Source organism: Xiphophorus hellerii, chromosome 6 (genome assembly GCF_003331165.1).
Source record: "Xiphophorus hellerii strain 12219 chromosome 6, Xiphophorus_hellerii-4.1, whole genome shotgun sequence".
NCBI lineage: Eukaryota > Metazoa > Chordata > Actinopteri > Cyprinodontiformes > Poeciliidae > Xiphophorus > Xiphophorus hellerii.
Window position 1 is genome coordinate 23181103 of NC_045677.1, and position 15613 is coordinate 23196715.

Sequence of the window (15613 nt, forward strand, 5' to 3'; positions counted from 1 at the left end):
TTTTAATTTTCTGAGAAACTAAATGTTGGTTTTTCATAAGCTGTGACCCATAAACACTTTAATTTACACAAATAAAGACAGCTATAAATTAGTTTTTGATGCAATGGACGTTATAGGAGTTTAGCTTTTTGAATTTAATTATTGAAATTTGTCAAGTTTGTGGCAGAACGTTTTTAATTTAATTAACTTAAAGTTGAGTAATCTTATTGATTGACTATCGATTTCCTTAAAAGCCTTGTATCACGAGGGCAGACAGTCTTTTTACAACATGCCGAATTAAAACCCCCCCAAAAACATTCAATGTTGTTTTTTGTCTGAAGAAAAAGTTTAATAATGTGGGAAAACCACAATTTTCTACGACATATTTGTAAAGTACAACAATACAGGAACCTCTCAGGTTGCTGAGTAGGTAAAGTAATCTAATTTTATCTACATAGCACAATTTCAGAAACACGTCAAAGTGATTTATATGAATTAGAATAAAATGCAAACAAAACAATACAACCAAGATAAAGACAAAAAGGCAGGGGTAACAACAACCACAGAAAAAGGACAAAAGTAGGAAAATAAAAGATGAAAATAAAACCCGTCAGGTAAAAGCCTCCCCTGCTCACCTGAGGAGCTGTCGTCCTGGTCGGACAGCGGCGCCTCTCCTTTCAGGAGCAGCTCCAGCTCCTGGGAGTCGGCCACGTCCACAGGACGCTCGCCGCGCTTGTTGGCCTGGAAAGCGTTTCCGCCGTGACGGAGGAGGAGTTTCACAATCTGCAGGTTGAAGGAAAAACAAAAACAAGACTTAAATAGTGAGTAAAAAAAATACACCAAGGATTGCTTATGGAAAAAAGAGCAACTAAAGTTATGGTACTAGAGGGATTTTCTTCAAGTGATGCTCAAATGTTTACATTTTTTCAATTCAAATACGTTTAATATATGAGGTTCATCAATAACAGGACATTTTTCACTCAATCGGCAAGCTGAAGGAACGCTTCAACTTTCCCCATCAGGTCACGTCTGATAGGCTAATGAAGCTAATTAGCTTCACAATTATTTCTGTTAATAAATCCAAGGGAATGTTTGGTTATTTCCTGTTTAAAAATTGTATAATAATAAAAATAAATAATATAATTATACATAATAATAATAATAATAATAATAGGTACCAGACTAGACCACAAGTCAACAAAGTTCTAAGTTATTTCTAATGTTGGGTTTGATGCTTTTTAGCGACACTAGGCAACTAAGTAATTAAAATAAGTAACAGTGGTATTGAGAAGCAATATGTATAATCGAAGAAATTGCAAATTCTGTGCATGTATTTTAATTCTACAACTTTGAATGAAAAGATTTTTTCAAATTACAAAAAATATCACAAGTATGATGAATAAATAAGAAATTACATAAATATGGACTCTAATACTACAACATTTTTCAGTGAAACGGGCTAAAAGTTCCTAGGAGAATACAGTAAGGCAAACTTTCTGCCATATCAGCCAAAATTGAAAATTGCAGGCCAAGAACATTAAATTTAAAAAAAATGTCGTTTTTGTTGGAAATGGATGTTAATTGTCGACCCAAAATTAAAAAGGATCTAGTTTCCAAATTCTTGAAAACTGCCTTGATTGAACAAATTTATTCTCCATCATAAGAAGAGGATTTGGGTCACTTTGTTTCGCTTTAGCAATGTTTAATGAAATTCAATAAAAGCTGATTTGGGTGCAAATCAGCTCTATCTGGATATATGTGGGTTTTACCCTTGCAATAAAGGAATATTTTACTATTTATTTAGCTGCATTTGAAACCTTTAACTTGTAAAACTGATTTCATATCATAAGAAAGCAGCTAGGAGCTCATGAGACGGTGCAGCAAAGACATTTTGTGGTATTTAGCCACAAAATATTATGAAAAAACAATGGTTGTTCAGAATGGTTGTTCCAAAGTCATGTTTGAGAAATAAAACAACATATTGACATTGAAATGTTTATTTCATTCCTTAAATGCCTAGTAGTGCTATTTTGCATCATAGTGAAATTTACACTAACGGTAGGTACAATGTTGGAACTGATGAAAAACTCCAGTAATATTGATCTTTGTACAGATAGATATAAATTTGGAAATCTTTTGTCTTAAACTGATGCTTAAAGGTTTTAACCTCATCATTTCAATCTGAAATCTGGTCTTCAGCCCTTCAGCTGTGGACAAACTTCCTGATTGGTACTTACGTCTTTGTGGCCGCTGCTGGAGGCGTCGTGAAGCGGCGTGTCGTCGTCCAGACCCTGCGTATTGACTTCTGCTCCTGCTGCTATCAGGACCTTCGCCACATCGTAGTAACCCAGATTACAGGCTTCGTGGAGCGGAGTCCAACCTGGGGGGAGTGGGAGGAAACGTCGGACCAATCAGAAGTCACAGCTGCAAATCGTTCTGCAGAAGCAGCAACAGCACCGGGAGGCGTCCTGACTGCTTTCTCTCAGAGACGCCGCCTCTCGTCATCAGCAGCCATTCAGACGTAATGAAGCCGCCAAACGATTTTCTACCTGCGAAGTCTTTGACGTTGACGTCGGCTCCCAGGCTGATGAGCTCTTTGACCTGCTTGGCGTCTCCGCGGATCGCCGCCATGTGGAGGGGCGTCTCCCCGCGCTCGTTCCTCTTGTTGACTTTGTCCTTCTGGCGAGACGAGGCGCCGCTGGGGACTTTCTTCTGCACAGGCGTCGTCTGCGAGGGATGGCTGGGCGTCGAGTCTGCACACAGGAAAGAGGTGATCAGGTTTACTAGATGCTGATAAACAGCACATTGATCACTTAAAATCTGCCGATTTACATGAAAAAGTGTATGATCGGTGATAGCCGATCACCGATCACCATCTCTTGTTGCCGATCACCAAAACAATCACCCGTCTCTCACTTCTCAGCCTGCGTGTGCAGCTGAACTCTTTCCTTCACACTGCGCCAGCGCGCAGCAACAAATCCTGCTGTGTGATACTGTAACGCTCTGAGAGTGAATGGGGAAGTTAGCGTGTTGCGGCGTGAAGCACGACACAATGCATCAACACAACGAATCTAATATGTTTAAAAAACAAGCATCAATGCAGAAAAAAAGGACATCCGGAGCGTCCAGATAGCAGATAAAGCAGTGCACAGCTACCAACGCTAACATGGATTAGCATCACGGTCAGAGAGCTAAACAAATAACCCTAAAAATAATTAAAGTCTTTGAGCTGGCGGTGTAAGACACTGGTTCTGCTCTCGCTCTTGGACCACCGCTATGTGCTACTGGTAATAATATTTCACATATTTATAATATTTCGCCGCTCAACCTCCACCAGACAGTGAACTCTCACACCGAACGTCTGCTTAAAGCTCCAGCATGTAAATAAAGAAAAGATTTTAAATATGTATTAGAATATGTCTATTATGTCTAAATTAGGTGAATTTATTGCCAGATAATTTTTTCCATTTTGCCAGATAACATAGTATCGGGCTGCATAGCGGCGCAGTTGGTAGCACTGTTGCCTTGCAGCAAGAAGTTTCTGGGTTCAATTCCCGGCCCGGGGTCTTTCTGCATAAGGTTTGCACGTTCTTCCTGTGCATGCGTGGGTTCTCTCCGGGTACTCCGGTTTCCTCCCACAGTCCAAAAACATGACTGTCAGGTTAATTGGTCTCTCTAAATTCTCCCTAGGTGTGAGTGAGTGAACATGGTTGTGTGTCCTGTCGGTTCTGTGACCGACTGGCGACCTGTCCAGGGTGACCCCGCCTCTCGCCCGGAACGTTAGCTGGAGATAAGACACCATCACCTCCTGACCCCACTAGGGACAAGGGTGTAAAAAAATGGATGGATGGATGCAACATAGTATCATTTACATCTAAACCGAAAAATTAACAGCCAATCCAGGCGATCAGCAGAGATCAGCTTCATGGGTGATCGGTATCGGAATCGGCAGCAAAAAACCTGATTGGAGCATCGCTAATATATATACAGGCAAAAACAATCAGACCAACTAATTTAATATTCGATTAATGGCTAACTGGAGTTTACAGACATAAAAAAATGTCCATTTGCTGGAAGAAAAACGCATTCAGAGCAGTAATGAAGAGGAAATTGTACAAAATATATATAAATTTAGCATTTAAGATAAAAAAAACTTCTGTCTGTAAATATGTTTTAGCTAAAAGTGGCATCGGTTTAGCGTCACCTGGTTCTTAATTGCCATAAAAAACACATTTGGAGAAAAAAAAAAACATATTCACAGCAGTAATTCAGCCAAAATATATATAGAAACATTTTGCAAACATTTAAGAAAAACACCTTTGTCAATATGTTTCACCAGTTTTTAAAAAAATATTCGTTCAGCCAAAATTAACTAAAGGAATGCTATATTAATTCATTTTAGGCAATAAAATGTGTATTTTCTTATTTAAAACAAAGAAATTTGCTTTATTTTCATGCATTTCCAAAAGTGTAAAAAAAAGACTTTGTGATTTTATGACAAATTACATATATAGATATCAAGATTATTGTTGTCATTGTTTCACTTATTAAGTTAAATGAAAATAAAACTGACAGTATTCAGTATTATTTTTAAATATTTTCTCCACTATTTGATCCACAAAATCATCAATAACTATCTATAAACTCAAGTACTGTATATAATTAATTGCAGTTTAGTGACGTAAATCTCACTTTTCTGAAGTAACCGACGTCCTAAAGACGTCAATTTCAGATGAGAATGTTTTAAACTTGTTTGGCTGTGAATACTGTTTTGCAGTCACAGACAAACTGTTATCTAAAAAAATTTTTAAAAAGCTTTTAATTGTCATTGTAATTGTCATCGCAATCGTGCCACAAAATATTGCAATAAAATTCAAAGTCCACGTCGCCAACGACTCTCAGCTCTGATAGAGTTGATTTGGTGTAAAATGAGACGTTTCCGTGTTAATTTATCACAATGTTTTGGATAATTACTGAAAGACGCAGCAGAAGTTTTTTAATTTATTTTGTTCATGTTAGCAGAATGTGGCAGCAGATCAGATATCTTAGCTCTGGTTTCTTCTGTTTTTTTAACTTTTATTTTTCTTTTTTTGGTTCAGGCGTTGAATTTCGGATAATTACTCCCTCTGGTTTTGGATGCTTTGCAGCTGGAAGAAATTGTTTTTTTTTTTTTCTTTACTTTTGGAAAGTTATACAAAAAAAGAAAAGAAAGAAAAAAAGAAAAATCTGGTGCATGAGAAGACAAGGAAGGAATGAAGGAAAAGAAGGAGGAACAGAAGAAAGAAACAACAAAGGAAAGACGGAAAGAAGAAAAAGAACAAAGGAAAAAGTGAAGTGAAAAGAAGGAAGGAAGGAAAATCAGTTGCCTGGAAAGGCAGCAAAGGAAGGGAGGAAAGAAAAGGGAAAAGATGGACAGACAATCAGATACTTGGGAAAACGGACTGATGAACATTTGAACGGACGTTTTGGTGGATTTCTCTCCTAATTGTGAATAAAATCTGGAATCGTTTATTTTCCCGAATCTTCTCCAGAAACTTGTCTCAGGAACCCCGTGACTCAGTCTAACCGGATCATCCTGACTCCTTCTGGGAATGAGTAAAGATCCGATGAACAAATGATTCACAGATAGTTCAGACGAATGAATCACATCGTCTGAACGGGGGTGAAAGGTCAGAGCCACAGACCTGGACTGTTGGCCGTCATCTGCATGAGGAGAGCCATCTGCTTGCGCTCCGACAGCGGATAGCCGAACAACAGGTTGGAGGACTTGGACCTTCTGCTGCCGGCTTCCTTCTTCACCTTCTTCTTCTCTGGCCCGTCTTTATCTGCAACAGAATCAAACAAACACTTACAAAAACCCAAAAACCAAATCTTCATTTTCACCCCGATCAGCGAGAAGGTGAACCGTTTTTCCTCCTCTTCTCTTGTATCTGTTGAGTTCGCTGAGAAACAGATGACAAGCGTGAGGTTCGGAAAAAACAAGACGGAAAAAATAAAACGGCATTCTCCGAGGTCAGTCAAGCGTCGGCGGCGTCCCCCCGCCCGCCCCGTCTCCGATCGGTCGACTGGTGCTAAACACAGACATGCTGAGCTGTAATTGGGGCAGATGCAAGGCGAAAACACACACGTGCATGTGGGCGTGTGTGTGTGAGCGTGTGTGTGTGTGGAGCAGCAGCAGCAGGTTTTGACTCGAAGAAAAAGAAAAAGAAAAGTGAAGTTGGACCAATCCCCGCCCACAACTTCTTCAGATTTTGTGCTGTAAAAATTCTAGTTTGCGCTGCTGTCATTTTAAAGATGTGAATAAATGTTTCCAGAGGTCAAAGGTCAAGCAGCCTGTCCACATTTACTAAATCAAAATGAGTTTGTGCAGCAAAAATGTTCACTTGTGATGTTATAGTTAAAAAAAGAATAAAATTTCCAGATGTCACCAGAGATCAACCTGCACATCATTTCAAAAACATTGATATAAATTAATTTAACTTTGCACATTTGATTGATTTACAAATTTTTTTGCAATACAAAAACATAAGATTTACGTAAAACAACCTAATCCCCACAGTAAACCAACATAAATAATAAAAGAATAAAAACAAATGCATATAGAAAACTGTCACAATCAATAAATCAATCGTATGATATATTAAAACAAGCTCAATAATTTCCATTTGCATGATTTATCATTTTTCTTTCTACCAAAAACTTGATGACTAAAGTCTCAACTAGTTCTTTCTCTGAAGAACTAGTTGAGACTAGTTCTCAACTAAACGACCACACAACGCTGCGCTGCGCTCCACAGAGGAGGCCTTAAGGTGCGTGCAAAATTTACAGTCGTTTCTGTAAATGTTGTTTACAGAAACGTCATAATTAGTTGTTTTGTTTATTTAGTTCGGATATTTTAAATGTCTTCTGCTTTCAGTGTTAAATGTTTATTAGAACTTAAAGATTATTGATCTTTGAGAATGTGTTTGTGCATCACCTTTATATTATTGGAAAATTGTTTCAAAACAACCATATTATTGCTTATCGTCCAGCAAAATTTTTTATTGTGACAGATCTACATGCATATAGTCAGAGTTGCATTTATTTGGATAACTTTTTTGAAAAAAAAATTATTTTTACTATGCTGTATATTTTACTTTTACTTGAATAATTTTATTAATAAGTATTTCTACGCCTACTTGAGTAAAATTTCTCAATTTTCTACCCACTGAATGAAAATCAAACATGTTTTAACCAAAAACACACCAGACACAGACTCACAAATGCAGTTTTTGTTAAAGTTTCATAAGTTTTTTAATTAAAGAAACTGATTTGGAAATTTTGTTATTTTGCCTGATGTTCTTTTTCTATTTATATAAATTATAATCATTTTAAATCATTTAAATTTTTAATTTATATTTTTTTAGTTTATCTGATTATGTAATTTTTAAATATTAAATTATTTAAATTTAAATAATTTATTATTAGATGTGCACCGATTTATTCCCACAGTTTGTGCAAGGATATCGGTTGTGCCTGATGATTTATCAGAAGTAATTCAGATTCAGTAAATCTGAATTACTTTTTTTTTTTAAAGTAATTTCTTGGATGGCTACTTTTTACTTTTACTTGAGTAAAAATAAGCTGAAGTAATGTTACTGCTATTTGAGTTTAATTTTTGAGTACTCCACCAAACTCTGCATATTGGGGGAAAACCTCCCCCAAAAAGCTCAGCACTCATTTTCTAAATTTTTCAGAACAATACATGATGCCTTTATGGAGTGAGATTACTGTCAATAAAAATTAATGCATAGGAGCAAAAATGTGTAAATTTAAGTCAATACACATTCATAAATTTAAGATTTGATGAAAAATCAAGTGATTTTATCAGTGAGAAAACAAGTTTATAAGTTATAAATTTACAACTCTGGAACAATACAAGTACAAATCACAATTTTACGAAGGATTTAAAATCCGTTTCTGATTGTAGATGACAACGTTGACAATCAGAGCCGTCAAAACCTGGAACTTTCCCCCAATCAGCATCCCAAAATACCTGCAGCTTCCAGTCAGCGGTCTCTGCAAGCAAAGCTGAGAAAACCTCACACTCTCACAGCACCGTACCCAACTCAGGGATGAAAAAACAAAACAAACCTGCTACCTTAGCTAGAGTAAGGCGTTCGATTTTGACAGATTTGTACTCGTAAATTTGTAACTTGTACTTGTATTGTTGCACAGTTGTAATTTTGTAACTTGTAAAATTGTAACTATCGGTATTTTCGGCGGAAAGGTTCCACCTTTTGACGGATTTTAAATCCCTCGTAAACTTGTGATTTGTCCTTGTATTGTTGCAGAGCTGCAACTTTGTAACTTGTAAAATTTTATTCTCACAGATAAAATCTTTGATTTTGCACGTGTCTGTGGGAAAACAGAACAAATACAAATCTTAAACTTATTCACATTTATTGTAAGGATGCAGTTTTCTGGCTGATTGCCGATCTTTAAAAAGCCTGACCTGCCGATTCCGACTTTGGCAGAAACCTTTTTTTCCCCTGATATGTCGCTAAATATAGCTTAACTATTAACAATAGTTGATAGTTAACAATAGTTAACTGAAAATGTGCAGAAATGACCTGGTGGGCCCATCGGTCAGTCAAACCTCAAAGTAAAAGAGGACAGTGGCTGATTTTTAGACCTTTGCTGAGGTTGATAAGATCGGCTTCACATGTAATTATCGGCTGATCACCGATCTCCTAAAACGCTTTTTTTTTTTCTCCGAAGAGTTTTTGCGGCGCTAGTGGCTCGTATTTTTTCCACAGTAAGCAGACAGGAAGGAGGGTGAGGAGAGGGGGGGGAGACATGCGGCAAAGGTCGTAGGGACCGGGAGTCGAACCCGCGACGTCCGCGTCGAGGACTAAGGCCTCCAAACGTGGGGCGTGCTAACCCCCTGCACCACCACAGCACACCCCCGATCTCCTAAAATTAAGGAAATTGGTGGCGATAAATAGGTGCACCCCTGGTTTTTTGACTTACATTATGCATTTAGACTCCTGCTAGGGGTGCACTGATTTATATCCGTTGTGTCTGATGATTTATCGGCTCAGATAATTTATCGGTGCACCGGTAGTATGAGTCTAAATTTGGAAATGTAAGTCAATAAACAAGGGGTGCACCCATTTATCGCCACCAATTTCCTTAATTTTGGTGATCAGCTGATAATTACGTGAAGTCGATCTTATCCACTGATCATATCAACCTCACCAAAGATCTAAAAATCAGCCACTGTCCTCTTCTGCTCTATGTGAGAGAAGTTTGACTGACAGACCGGATCCACCACGTCATGTCTGCTCATTTCCACTGCTGCCAGTTCAGAGACTTTCTTAGCAACATTTCAGACAAAACAAATGGTGTAGGTAAAAATCAGCCACTGGTGCACCTCTAAATTGGTAAATTTCTATCGACAGTAGTCATACTCCATACCCACATATGAGTTGAGGGTAAATTTGCTTGATTTTGTAAACGTGTTTGACCTCTGAAAACATTTATTAATATCTGTAAAATGATGGCAGCACAAACCAAAGTGTTTGCTGCACACATTTGAAGAAGGTGGTGGTGAGGTGGCAATTTCTCCAGGTACTCGAAGAAGACAGCAACAGGAAGGGGAGGGGCGGGCTGCAGCAGTTACCTGCGTATATCCTGCAGGGGGGCACTAATCTCTCTCCCCAGGTCTCACTCGACTGGCCTGGGTCTGAGTCATCTACAGTGCAAAGCAGAGAGGAAGGGAGAGAGCAACAGGGTGGGGAGGGGGGTTTGGGAAAGCACTGCATTAACGCTCATGCTCTCACACCCTCCTCGTTGCACATGTAGTCAGACACAGACAGGCGCAGCGGCACGCTCTGCGCTGCAGATTATGAGTCATGGCAACACAGGAGGCAGGAGAGGCGATCCAATCGGGCGGCCGTTCGCTTCCTCCCTTCAGCCGCTCCGCTAGCCGTCGCCCTCAAAGCCAGTTTACCTTTCAGGCCTCTGCAGCACATAAATCACATCTAAACTGGAGGCTTTCGTTCAGCAGGAGGACCACACAACGCCGCGCTGCGCTCCACAGAGGAGGGCTTAAGGTGTGTGTAAACATGCGCTTTGCTTTGTTGTAACAGATGAGCTACACACACCAACTTATTCATCAGGTCCAGGGTGTGTTTACTTTTCCCACAGCAAAATTCAAGCACTTTTCAAGCATTTTCAAGGTTAAGTTTCCAAACTTTTCCAGCGCACACACACACACACACACAAAAAAGCAAATGAACTGAAAACCCCCGAAAAGTTTCAGTTTATCACCCTCAGGGACGAAGAAAGCCTTTTTGGGGCCCTAAGCAGATTTTCATTTGTGGCCCCTGCCTCCTATACCAACACCAGATTCTTTATCATTCCTAGGCTGCTGTCTGTGTTGGGGCTGGACGTTATAATCAGTCAGTATTGTTGATTAATTTTTTAATTTAAATATCTGGCAGCCAAACTGGGAGTGTGAGCTCTCCTCTTTTCCAGTTTTCACTCCACAACGTTTTTATATTTTTTTAAAGCAGGTTTGAGACACGATGGCAAAACCTGAACCTGCTGCTGCGCATGTTACTCAACAGGTTGTTGCTAGGTAACCAAAGAATGAGTGAGTTGCTAGGTAACCAAAGAGTGAATGAACCTTGCTTAGTTAGCCGTGAGAGGTTGAGCTGCTAATGTCTTTTCTCTGCCTAATTTCCCAGAATGCTGTGCAGTTCTGACGTTCAGTGACTATTCTATCAGACGTTTTATCTATTGATATTGATCTCAAGTTTATAGTGATATATATTATTGATTTATTGTCCAGCCCTGCTTTGTGTAAAATACCTGCCATCATTTGTAATTAGCTTACATCATACCAGTGTTGTTATGGCTATTGATTTTAACCTTACAGGAGTAGAAATTATTTAAAAGCAACATAAACTGATAAACACTAAATTTACAGTAAACTAGTTTATTTTCTTGTATTTCCTCAACAGTGGCATCAGCCATCAACAGGAGGAGATTAACCCATTATTTAAGTATAAAAACAACATAGTTTTTCCATGTGTAATAGCAATCAGTCTGTATTATTCAATATTATTTTAAATAAATATATATTTTATTATGTTAGCTTTGTGCTCTTATCTCTTCATTTTGTTTTGTTTTTCAACCATCCAAATGTATATCACTGTCCTAAAAATCCAGGTACGTTTGAACTTAAGGTCCTGAAGAAGCAAATCAGAACCAAAACATCAACTGACCGTATTCAGAATCTGATTTGGTGTTTTAGCCTACTTCATGTCGTCACACTGGTTCAAAACAAGTGACTTCTTGTTCTGACAAGTAAAAATGACTCAAAAATGTGGTTAATTACACTTAATTCAGGATTTAGTTAAAAGATTTTTTTTTTCTTGATATTAATGAGGTATGGAAGTTTTTTTTATCTTACTGAAGTAGATTATGATTTTAAAAGGCTTTTTGTGTTTAGTGTGATTATTTTAGTCTGGTATTTTACATTTACAGGTATGATGTAAAGCACTTTGTTGCTAAAAAGTTCTATTCAAATCAATTTGATTGATTAAAGTGAGAAGAACAACATCCATAAAGCAGTAAATACTTTTACAGAATATTTTTTGCTATACAATCAAATCATTATATCAAGATTTTAATTTAATTCACCAATCATCACTTCTTTGCCATCTTTGACTTTAACACTAAAATACATAATTGTGCATCATAATTTCAGATAATAGCTGCACATATCAGTGCAGCTCTTTCCAACTTTACAATCAGAATAATCTCTGGAATCCACCAGCAGAGATTTTGACCTCGTTTGGATGTTTAAAACCCACCGAATCCACCAGGTGGCAGCGTGGGGACATGGCAGTGAGCCAGCTGAAAGGCAGTGTGAGGCAGCGACTGGGCTTACCGGTGTCCGAGTCCCGGTCCTCCGTCCGGGGCGGACTTGTAGTGAAGGAAAGCTTGCGCTTCATGGAAGACTTGGCTTTCCCTTCCTTTGCCAGCAGTTCACTCCGGTCCAACTTCGGAGTTTTGGTGAAAGGCGACAGCTTGTCTTTGCTCTGTCGGAGGGGAGAGCACCGTTAGAGAACATCAAGGATTGGAAAGTCGGAATATCAAACAATTATTTAGTAAAATAAACAAACTGCTTGCAGACGGAGCTTCAGGAGCAAACAAAACAAGCAGGAATATGACCTAAATCCAACAGGAGGGATGAGAATATCAACCCAACAACGCTACGTCTGCCAGACTCCTTCAGGAATATACAAATCCTCAGTCAAGTGAAAAATCAAACATCTCTGATTGGAAACTAATCAATTAGAAATCAAGTCTGGTTGCACTGGTGCAAATTTTTCACACCAATAATACTGTATTGTGTGTTAAAGTTAATTTTTTCAGGGTTTTTCATCAATATTCTGGTTCATAGAGATGCATCGATATGAAAACTTTGTTCATCACAGTTCTCAATTTTATTAGTTGAGCAAAACTGTGCAGAAAATATCCAAAACAGATATATATACCGAGTCTATGTCCTAAGTATGGATGGACTAATGTTCTATAAATATCTTTATTGTGTATTTTATTTTGAACTTCTAGTTTTTATATATGTGAATTAATTTTTATTATTATACTTTCTCAGTTTTACATATTTTATTTTTATTATTGTCATTTTTATTATTTTATTTAGTCTTTCTTAATGTTCATTTTTGTCATTTTTTATATTTATCTTGTCATTTTTAATATATTTTCTTTATTTTGTCACCTTTTAGGTTTTATAATAATATAAACAAATAAATAATAATAATAAGTTATTTGGGATTCTACAAATCAATAATCAAATTTCCTGAGTTCTCAGTTAACTGTTTTGAAACAAAGACTTTAAAAACATTTTTCAAAAAGACATCTGTAATGAAGGACAGACAAACAAACTGGATGAATGAACATATGAATGTTCATTCATCCATCTAGTCTAAAAATACAAATATTTTTCAACAGTGTAGTTGTCAGACCATTTCTTGAATTTTGAATTGAATTTTATGCTTCCCCAGACTTTTAAGGGCTGTGCTTTTAAAGAAATTAAAGATAAATAATCAATTTAACTGATAGAGCGGCTTTTTAAATAGTTTGTTTGATACAAAATTGAGTTAAATCTCCTGCTAAGTGGTTAATGAGTTTATTTCAAAAGCAAAAACCTTAAACACTCTGGTTACTTACATTTCTTTCTTATCAGAATATTTAGATTAATTCATCCTACCCGCTACATCTGATTGGTTTAATTTAGGGCTGAACTGATTCTGGTTTTCTGGCCGATGCCTTTTTTAAATTTATTGTTTTAATCTGAAAAACCGCTACATATAGCGACAAAGTTGTGACAGAGCAAAAGAGGACAGTGGCTGATTTTCAGACCTCTGCAGAGGCAGATAAGATTTGTGGATAAGATCGGTTTCACATGCAAGTATTGGTCGATTGATTTGTCGTTGATCCTCCAGTTCAACAGAGAAATAGTTTCACCAATCATCCATTAACGCAACATCTGCATAAAATATATAAAGTTGATGTAATTGGGAGCAAACATGCATGTAAAACCAGCAGCATTAGTTACTTATCAGCCCTCCGATCTGATTGTAAAGCCCTTTCAGCTCCATTACTTTTATGGAAGCACTTTGGTGCAGTAAAATACATTTCTGGCAGTAAGAAAATGTCTGCAGTGTGGCGCGTCTTTGATCTCGGAGAAGAAATGTGCCAGCTGTGCAAAGCTGGAGCGTCTGGCGATGTTGAGAGCAGAAGAGAGCTAACATGTGAAGGACTTTTGCTTTAAAAATAAGGGCAGAAACAATCTCTCCTTTATCTAGGAGAATAACTAAAAAGTGTGTTGGATAGGAAGACGGAGAACGGCTTGCAGAACAAAACAGGGAAGCATGTCAGAGAATTACTTGCTTTAGTAGAAACTGTCCAACCAAAACATCAAAATAAGCAGTTTTATTAACTAAGCTGCACCAAGACAGATTGATTTAACCAACCAGCTATTTTTAGTCATGGTGTTGGTCTGAGTTTGCATATTTTCAAACACAAAGGTCATATGGAACAGAGTGAGAACACTGAAACTAGGATGTGTTCCCTGTTTGGCAGCCAGATGTTATTTTTTATGGGATGTTTGTTCACAAAATGTGGTTTCAAATTAGAGAAACGTTCATGCAGATAATGCAGACATGCAGATGTTTAGCATGTTGTCACATCACAACAGCAAACTTCCACGCATTATATTTGGATTTGGAAACAGCAGACAGGTGACCAAATACAGTGAATTTTAATTAGAAACGATTAATCGTGATGAATCTGATTAATTGGCAATTAATAATTGTTAACTGGAGTACACAGACTCTAAAAAAGGCAATTTTCTGAAAGAACGCCACACTCAGAGCAGAAATAAAGCCATAATTGTACCAAAAAACATACACTGCCTGGCCAAAAAAAAAGTCGCCACCAAAAAATGGTCACACTCTCTACTAGGCATGATGGGTGCATCACTTCACCTGCCTCTCTTCTTACCCTGATGCGCCCGTCACTCTGGAACAGGGTAAATCTGGACTCATCAGAGCACATGACCCTCTTCCATTCCTCCAGAGTCCAATCTTTATGCTCCCTAGCAAACTGAAGCCTTTTTTTCTGGTTAGCCTTACTGATTAGAGGTTTTCTTACGGCTACACAGCTGTTCAATCCCAACCCCTTGAGTTCCCTTCGCATTGTGCGTGTGGAAATGCTTTTGCGTTCACAATTAAACATACTCCTGAGTTCTGCTGTTGTTTTTCTTCGATTTGATTTGACCAAACGTTTAAGTAATCGCCGATCACGATCATTCAGGATTTTTTTCCGACCACATTTCTTCCTGGAAGACGATGGTTCCCCACCATCCTTCCAGTTTTTAATGATGCGTTGGACAGTTCTTAACCCAATTCTAGTAGTTTCTGCAATCTCCTTAGATGTTTTCTCTGCTTGATGCATGCCAATGATTTGACCCTTCTTAAACAGACTAACGTCTTTTCCACGACCACAGGATGTGTCTTTTGCCATGGTTGTTTAAGAAATGAGGAGTTACTCATTGCATCAGCTGGGGTTAAATAACTTGTTGCCAGCTGAAAGATAATCGCCTATGCAGTACTTATCCAATAGGAGGCTTGTACCTATTTGCTTAGTTAAATCCAGGTGGCGACTTTTTTTTGGCCAGGCAGTGTATAAACGTTGCATTTAAGATTTAAAAACCTTTGATTGTAATTATTTTCCACCAAAAACTTCTTAAGTGGTATAGTTTTAGCTTCAAATGGTTCAGACTTTGTTAGAAAATCTCCCATTACTTACTTTTTACTATCCAGAAAAAAATAAAATAAAATATTTTAACTCAAGAAGAAAGTTGCTTTTTTGTCATTTTTAATATTTTATACGACTTAGCTAAAGATGCATATTGTAATGTATTTTAGACTATTTTTATTTTCTTTTTAATAAAGGGGTTGTATTATTTGTATCTTTTAATGTATTTCTAATATTTCATAAAAAGGCTTAAATGAAAAATCTGCGGATTTTTAATTAGGCTTTTTTTATTTGATTA

The 15613-nt window shown here is 37.6% G+C and overlaps 1 protein-coding gene across 2 annotated transcripts in view; it reads right to left on the reverse strand.

Moving 5' to 3' along the window:
* The window catches only part of ankrd12 (ankyrin repeat domain 12), a 56438-nt gene that overhangs the window by 7823 nt on the left and 33002 nt on the right, over nt 1-15613 (reverse strand). The window contains exons 3-8 of one of the 2 annotated variants that reach the window (XM_032566400.1): nt 11921-12071; nt 9644-9715; nt 5664-5804; nt 2529-2732; nt 2217-2359; nt 615-762 (exon numbers count right to left, since the gene is read on the reverse strand). In XM_032566400.1, the coding sequence (XP_032422291.1) occupies nt 615-762; nt 2217-2359; nt 2529-2732; nt 5664-5804; nt 9644-9715; nt 11921-12071 (859 nt within the window). The remainder of the gene's footprint in view (nt 1-614; nt 763-2216; nt 2360-2528; nt 2733-5663; nt 5805-9643; nt 9716-11920; nt 12072-15613) is intronic. The other variant, XM_032566401.1, reaches the window with a different exon arrangement.